The 8,371-nt window shown below is 37.1% G+C and overlaps 1 protein-coding gene across 4 annotated transcripts in view; it reads left to right on the forward strand.

Annotated features, from left to right (window-relative positions):
• Positions 1-7,750, forward strand: part of zgc:113263 (uncharacterized protein LOC503753 homolog) — a 21,625-nt gene extending 13,875 nt beyond the window's left edge. For 3 of the 4 annotated variants that reach the window (XM_024289850.2, XM_024289833.2, XM_024289868.2), the window contains 12 exons: positions 860-951; positions 1,069-1,226; positions 1,308-1,453; positions 1,992-2,244; positions 2,322-2,437; positions 2,509-2,734; positions 2,806-2,936; positions 4,462-4,711; positions 4,861-4,988; positions 5,070-5,313; positions 5,394-5,500; positions 6,985-7,750. In XM_024289850.2, the coding sequence (XP_024145618.1) occupies positions 860-951; positions 1,069-1,226; positions 1,308-1,453; positions 1,992-2,244; positions 2,322-2,437; positions 2,509-2,734; positions 2,806-2,936; positions 4,462-4,711; positions 4,861-4,988; positions 5,070-5,313; positions 5,394-5,500; positions 6,985-6,992 (1,859 nt within the window). In that variant the 3' untranslated portion in view covers positions 6,993-7,750. Of the gene's footprint in view, positions 1-859; positions 952-1,068; positions 1,227-1,307; positions 1,454-1,991; positions 2,245-2,321; positions 2,438-2,504; positions 2,735-2,805; positions 2,937-4,461; positions 4,712-4,860; positions 4,989-5,069; positions 5,314-5,393; positions 5,501-6,984 lie in introns of all 4 variants that reach the window. The other variant, XM_024289842.2, reaches the window with a different exon arrangement.
• Positions 7,751-8,371: the final 621 nt, after the last annotated feature.

An 8,371-nucleotide genomic window follows, 5' to 3' on the forward strand; every position in this document is an offset into this window, starting at 1 on the left:
TCTGGACAAAATGCAATTAATCGCGATTAAGAATTTTAATCGCCTGACAGCTCTAATATACATGTATATCTACAATGACTATATATACATAGAAGCTGATTTTATATTTAAATATGCCTAATATACGTAAGTGTTTCTTGCGTTCGTCCATGTGAGATGTTCTTTGAAGGTTTTAGACGACAAATCTTTATATGAATTCAGTTTCAAGCTGTTCAAAATCATTGGTTGGTTGAAAATGCGTAGTTTATGTAGTTTATACGCAGTTATTATGTAAATCTAATATAATTCGTAAGTGTTCATCCATGTTTGCAGTTGTCCTTTGAGAGTTTCGGCCCAAATCTTTACGTTAATTCAGTTTTAAGCTAATTTTTTGGTCGGTTGAGAATATGTCGTTTATATGCAATTATTTTACATAATTCTATTGCAATTCTGCATGATGCATGCACTAAATTTCACACGAAAACCACAAGTTCTCTCACTTTTTCCACGGATGTTCACGTATAACCAATTTTTGTCCGTCCAATAAGCGTAAATTGTACGTAGCTGAAGTTTTTTTACACATTCAGGAGTCAGTTTCAGTTGCAGATCTGAAGCATTTTGTGGTTTTAGTTGTTAAGGGGGTTAAAGAAAAAAAAAGAATCCACATTTTATTTTTTTCTGTTTTTTTATTTTTCCACACAATCACCCCAAATAACTAAAGTTAAAAGGTTCCTAATGAAGCAAACAAACAAAAACAGACAAATCTTAAATGCAAAGATAAAGCTTTCACTTTATATAATCAATTAAAAGTATTCTATTTTGTACACCTTAATGTGTACTATCTGATCTCTTTTTTCTGTACTCCGTTGTTTGTCCTTAGAATCCGTTTCGGGAATTCAGGAGGAACGGAGAAAAGTGCCGTGGTCCGACAAAGAGACCATCATCCTGCTGGAGATCTGGGGGGACCCACAGGTACGCCATCATAGGATACACTTTTGCTCCACATTTTCAGTCCTCTTCATATTCTACGATTGGTATTTTTTTTGCATAATTCCTGTTTAAATAACGCTTAAAATGACTGACCTTTAGGTCCAGCAGTGTCTGGGGCGGTACCCTCACAACGGTCACGTTTTCACCGAAGTGTCCGAGAAACTGCGAGCTCACGGCTACTTCCGCAGCGCGGAGCAGTGCCACACCAGGATCAAACGGCTCAAGTCAAACTACCGCCAGTGTAAAGAAAACATGAGGTAGACAGGAATACACTCTTAGCGCCACCAGCTGGCTGTGTATACCTCCTCTAAAGCACGCTTTTCTCCTCACTCCCTCAGCTCATCGGGGACGGATCAAGTTGACTTTAAATTTTACGACCTGCTGGAACAAATTCTGGAAAAGCAGCCATCGACATCTTCCACGGTGATTACAGACTCCATTGAAATATCAGAAGAATCAAATGGAGAGTCGGTCACTGAGAGAGGTAAACTTTATTTTGCTTAATTAATACTTACAAGGAATGTGCTTAAAATATAAAAATATATCTATAATATGTTATTCTAGTCAATTAAGACAATAACTGTTGATGTTTGGATTTGTAAAAACCTCAAATTTGATTCAAGTTCCACCTTTAAAAATCATTTTATGGATCAAAAATGTTATTTTGGACTTGAAATTTTAATAAATTAACCACTATTTACTTATATCATAGAGGATTAATAAACTGTGTTCCATTTATTTTTTAATAGTATTCCCCGTACTTTTTCCTTATTATCTAACATTTTAATTTGGCCTAATTGTCTTATAATCTTTTTACAAAGCCAGCGTAAAGATCTATTCAAAAAGGAAGCAAGAAACCGATCATACCTTTTCAAAAATTGACTTTTTTATTTTTAATCCTAGAATCTCTAAAAACTGCTTTAGAGTATTTTAACTTATGACAAGTATAAATTAAAGATTTAATTGAAAAAAAACATTATTGCCCATTTTAGTAAACATTTGTGTTTGGTTTTGTCTTTTAGATGAAGAAAGCAGCTTATCCGCAGAAAAACCAGCAACTAGTTCTTGGTCCGACGAAGAAACTCTGGCTCTCATCGAGATCTGGGGCGAGGAAGACGTTCAGAAGGCGCTGCGGGATTTCGTCCACAACGGTCACGTTTACGCCGAGATTTCCGAGCGGCTCCAGGATCTCGGTTTCCTCAAAAGCCCCGAGCAGTGCCGCTGGAAGGTCAAGTCCCTCCGGATCAACTTCCGACAGTGCTACGACAGGAAAAAGTGAGTTCTGTTCCCCCTTTTGTCTCCATTTTGAAATGTACGTCTAGCCATAAAGCGAGCACTCGTTTCTTCTCTAGATGTGGGAGAAAAGTGGATTATAAGTTCTACCAGCAGTTGGAGAAAATTTTGGGGCAGGAGGCGGTTTCTCTTGATGAGTACGACGAACAAGATGAACAACCAGACAAGGACACATGTATGACAGAACGCAGCTGCACTTTTACTAACCTTTAGAAAACATAATAACTCATCCATGTCTTGCTGCAGGTGACATAAACGCTCCGTGGACGGAGGAGGAGACGTTCACACTGATTGAAGTCTGGGCTGCTGACGATGTGCAGCACAGCCTGAAAACCTGCGTCCGCAACGGCCACGTATTTGCAGATATAGCTGAGAAAATGGCCACCTTAGGATACCTGAGGACGGCGGAGCAGTGCCAGACGCGCATCAAGAGGCTGAAAAAGACTTACAGGCGCTACTGTAACAGTCGGAGGTATGTAAAAGTATAAGGCACTTCCTCCTAAAGTGGTCAGTTCCTCAAATGTGGAATCATTTTTTTTACAGAAACGGAGGACGTCCGTCCGTGTTCCGATACTTTAACCTTCTCGCACCGGTTCTCGGCGATAATTCGGTTTTCCCGGATGTGGACACGTCTGCTGCTGATGCCCCCCTCATGGACAGTGAGCCTGTCTTGTGTAGGTTCAAATGAATTTAAAAACTAGACCGAAGAAACTGTTTTACTGATCAACATGACTGTGTTTAGTCCAGGAGTCGGCAACCTTTAACAGTACAAGATCCATTTTCGTTTTCTGCTGGTCAAAACCTAGAAGGAGCTACATAGTTTTACTGTAGCCTTTAAGAAATTTGGATTTGCATTCATGACCTTATTTTTTTATTTTTTAATAAATATGAATTATGTCTTATTTTTTGGAACGAAAAAAAAAGCAAAAATCTAAAAAGAAACTAGCATTTCTCAAAATTTTATTTTTTAAAAGCGTTTTTACCTTTAGTTGAGGGCAAATTAGCAAAAAAAAGCTAGCACGTTGCTTAATTACTAGCTGAACTCCAAATTAGCATAAACTTCCTCAATAAATTAAATCAACCAAAATGTTAGCATGTTGCTAAAATAAAATCAAAACTTTAAATTAGCCAAAAAACTCCAGTAGATAGCAATTAGTGAAAAATGTTAGCATATTGCTAAAATATTAGCTAAACTCCAAATTAGCATAAATATTTTAATTAGAGGCCAAATTAGCCTTAAAAAAGCTAAGTTAGTTGCTCAATTACTAGCTAAACTCCTAAATAGCCAAAATTGCTCTGTAAGCTAAATTAGTCAAAAAAGTTAGCCTGTTTCTAAAATAAAAGCTAAATTCTAAATTAGGCCTATCCCTGAAAAACTTAGTAGATCACAAATTAGCTGAAAACATCAGCATTTTGCAAAATTATTAGCTAGACCCCAAATAAGCAAAAAAAAAAATCCTCGGTTAACTAAATTAGTCAAAATTGTTAAATAGAAGCTAAACTCTAAATTAGCCTAAAACACAGTAAATAACAAATTAGCCCAAAATGTTAGCATGTTGCTAAAATAATATCTCATCTCCAAATTTTTGAAAATTACTATTTTATTTTTCTTCAGCCAGATATATTGGCTAAACTCCAAATTAGAATAAAAAAATGAACAATACTTAATTAGCCAAAATAGCTAGCATGCAGCTGAAATATTAGCTGAACTCCAAAATAGCCTAAAAAACTGTAATAAATACCTAAATATTCCAAAAAGCTAGCAGAATGCCATTATAACTTTCCACTTTACTGCATTCTGGCTCCATATAATATGAAATAACGACTAATCTACTATTAAATTAGTTGTCGACTATTTTAATAGTCGATTAGTCATCGATTAGTCGACTAATCGTGGCAGCCCTACAGCTGGGCTGGATGTTGATGGAATGTTAAAAAAAGAAGGAGGGTAAAATGTAAATTAAAAAATACATTTTTAATTTCTATTTTTCACTTATTTTTTGTAAAAAAAAAAAAAAAAAGAAAAAGAAAATTTTAAAAAATGACAAAAAGTTGAAGCCATTTTTGATGAATTGATTACTGGTGAGGAAGTAACATTTAGGAATAAAAGACACATCAGCCAAAATCGTACTCTTTTTATTTCTATTACTTTCTGTAAAAAACAAACAAACCTGTAAACAAGCTCTTGTTTCATTTCAGTTGAGCAGCCCTCAACCAGCCAACTGGTGACGGACATGAGCAGGAAGATGCCGTGGTCGGAGCTGGAGACTCGCACTCTTCTGGAGATCTGGGGGGAGGACAACGTGCAGCTCACCCTGAGAGGCTGCCTGAAGAATCGACACGTGTTTGAGTACATCTCAGAGAAGATGAATGACAGCGGTTTCATCAGGACCACAGAGCAGTGCTACACTCGAATAAAGCGCCTTAAATATGGATTTGTCCACGAAAAGTGAGTGATCTGACTCATTATTTAAACTATAGTCGTAATTTATGTGGGTGGTGACCAAACGAGGCAAGGAAGTTCAAGTAAATACTTAATTATTTATCTTTTTTTGTCGTTTTTTGACATTAACTGGTTTTTGTTCTCATTATATTCAGGGAGGAATTCAAGTTTTTCAACGAGATGGACAAAATCTTCAGGAAAGAGCTGAAACTGGACACATCGGCAGACATGTTTGTCCCAGATGAACCAGAAGATTCTCCACCTGAAACGGCCCTCGCAAAAGGTTAAACCAAAATTAAAAAAGTAAAAAAATTAAAGATTAATTAAGATTTAAACTCAAAGACATTTCCGTCCATCTCGTCAGGAGCTCAGTGGGCGGCCGACAACTCCAAACTGGTTTGGGGTGACGAAGAGACCCAGGCGCTGCTGGAGATTTGGGGGAGCGAGGCCATCCAGGAGAACTTAAAGGGCGGCACTAAGAACAAACACATCTACATTCAGATCTCTCAGGTCATGGCCAGCCAGGGCTACCCACGCACTCCTGAGCAGTGCCAGTCCAGGATAAAGAGGCTGAAGGCCAATTTCAGACATTTCCTCGAGGGCCGACAGTACGCATGGCTGTTTGAAGTCATTTACAGCTCTTTTTAAAAAAAAATATTTTTATTAAAATGTGTTTTTTTCCTTTCAGAGGCGAAAAACAGGAGTGCAAGTATTTCGACCAGCTGGTGCACATATTTGGCAACAAGTATATGCTGAACTCTGACTCCCTAAGTGAGGATGCGCCTGAAGTGATCGGTGAGAAAACTGGTTTTAAAGTGTTTTAGAGCCGCCTTAACCCCTTAGCACCTTAGACGTCGCCGGTGACGCTTAAACACAAAATCTTTAACATACAGTAACTTTTTAACCGCTAATACGATCAACGTAATTCCAGTAGATTCTGAAGGAGAGAAGCGGCTTGGAGTTCAGCTAATATTTCAGCTACGTGCTAGCTGTTTTGGCTAACTTAAGCTTTTTTGTATTTTTTTATTTTTGGCTGATTTTGTATTTAACTGATATTTTAGCTGGCTTATAGCTTCAGCGATTTCAGCTATTAGTTTCAGCGATTTCAGCTATCAACTACAGCGTTTTCAGCTATCAACTTCAGCGTTTTCAGTTATTTGTTTCAGCAATTTCAGCTACCAACTTCAGCATTTTCAGCTATTAGTTTCAGCGATTTCAGCTATCAGCTTCACTGTTTTCAGCCTTTGACTTCAGCAATTTCAGCTATCAGCTTCAGCGATTTCAGCTACCAACTTCAGCATTTTCAGCTATTAGTTTCAGCGATTTCAGCTATAAGCTTCACTGTTTTCAGCCTTTGACTTCAGCGATTTCAGCTACCAACTTCAGCGTTTTCAGCTATTAGTTTCAGCGATTTCAGCTATCAGCTTCACTGTTTTCAGCCTTTGACTTCAGCAATTTCAGCTATCAACGTCAGCGTTTTCAGTTATTAGTTTCAGCGATTTCAGCTACCAACTTCAGCGTTTTCAGCTATTAGCTTCAGCCATTTCAGCTATCAGCTTCAGTGTTTTCAGCTATTAGCTTCAGCAAATTCAGCTATCAGCTTCAGTGTTTTCAGCCATTGACTTCAGCAAATTACTCTAACATTAACTTATATGTCTAGTTTTTTGCCAACTGTTTTGGATAATTTAGCCTTTTTTCATGGTGTTTTGGAGTTTAGCTATTTTTTCAGCTACATGCCAACTGCTTTGACTAATTTAGGTTTTTTTTGTTTTTTTAGGCAATTTTTAAGTTTAGCTCTTTTTCAGCCACATGCTAGCTGTTTTGGCTAACGTAAGTTTTTATTAGGTTTTATTGAGGTTTTATTAGGCCAATTTGGCATTTAGCTAACATTTTAGCTGGCTATCAGCTTCTGTGTTTTCAGCTATCAACTTCAGCGTTTTTAGCTATCAATATCAGCATCTTCAGCTATCACCACTAGCATCTTCATCTGCCAAATTCAGCTTTCAGTAGTCACACTAGCATTATCGCAGGTAATCCTGTATATCTAGTTTTCAGTTAGTTTAAAGTTCATGATGGTTAAGATGTATGCTTTACATCCACTTTTCATGCGACCCGATTATTAATTTTTTATTAATTATATTATTAATTATATTTTTATAAATACTAAAAAATGCAGTTCTGAACTTGTTTTTTTTATATATGTCCTCAATCATCAAGAACATGTTAAAATACAGAATGGGTCCATAAATGCTCACAAATGTTCATTTTTCCTTCTTCAGATTCCTGATTCAGATGGAGCTCAGGAGCTTCATCTTCTCCGTCCAATCCCGAGTCTTCAAATCGTCGACCTTCCCTGCAGCTGCAGGCGAGCGGGGAGCAACCAGAGGATGAAGAACAAGGACGTCAATGCTGTGATATTCGGTGTTTAACTGTTTGATAGAAAAGCTCGCTAAACTTTTACATTCTTCAGACGCAAAGAGCTACTGCAGGCTGAAACCTAGAGTGTGTACGTGTGTGTGTGCGTGCAATGTGTGTCCCTGCACGAGAGCAGGATATGTGATTGATCATATCAGAGCCATGACACTCGATGCTCAGTGTCGCGGGGACGAAATATGTGAAAAGCACACACGATGCTGTGCTCCTCCTCGTGCTTTTTTTTCTAGCAATTTATGATTTTTTACTTTATCTTGAAGTGACTGAAGCACATATAAGTAGAAACGCCTCCATTCTTGTAAACATTACTTTTTTTGGTCTTAATTCATGTCTCACTTTTAAACTCTAATGTCTCTAATGTGCTTATTTATAAACTCTAAATCCTGCGTGTTAAAAAAAAAAAAAAAAAAAAAAGGTGAATTATTTAAGTTTGGTCTCATTCTGTGTTGTGAGTTAACCTTGTCCCCCAAACTGTATTTATTTAAATTATCCATATGTGTATGCCTCATTTTTACATCTTTTTTTTCATTAATTGTGTTACATTTCAAATATTAGGAAGTGCAGCTGTAAAAGTTTTTTTCATATTCATTAAAATGAAACGAGAAACGAGAAGTGGTTGATTTATTCTGAATGCTTGTGTGTAGGATATTTGTTTTTGGAAAAGAGGGTTAAAATTAGATACGTTTAAAAAAAGAGATAAATCAATTAGTGTAAAACTTGAACAAAATAATTTTAAGAAATATGAGATGTGTGTTGATTTTTATGGGGAATAAATTTCAAATGAATCAGTATTTTTAAGCTCTAAAACATTTGAATTATAGACATTTTTTTTTAATTTTATAGTTTTTAATACACACATTTATAAATATTCCTGTGTCAAAGTGGGAAACGCCTCCAAAAGTGGGGAAACCAAGAGAGCAAAGATCCTGTGGGACTTCCAGATACAGACGGACAGAATGGTAATGAAGAAGCAGCAGAGGAAAGCTGCTGTGACAGATGTGGCAAAAACCAAGCAATAGCAACATTTGGAAGAAGGAACACGGAAAAACTGGAGAAATACCAGGGACTTGGAAGGAAGGTGAAGGTGACAGTGTGGCAACCAGAGCACTTGTGGTAGAAACCCCCAAACTGGAGGAGTAGCTTCAGCAGATCCCTAGAAAAATCTTCAGACATCTCAGTCCAGGAAAGTCCAGTGCTGGGAAGAGCTAAGATAATGCACAAGACCCTTAGAGG

Source organism: Oryzias melastigma, linkage group LG23 (assembly GCF_002922805.2).
Source record: "Oryzias melastigma strain HK-1 linkage group LG23, ASM292280v2, whole genome shotgun sequence".
Lineage (NCBI taxonomy): Eukaryota > Metazoa > Chordata > Actinopteri > Beloniformes > Adrianichthyidae > Oryzias > Oryzias melastigma.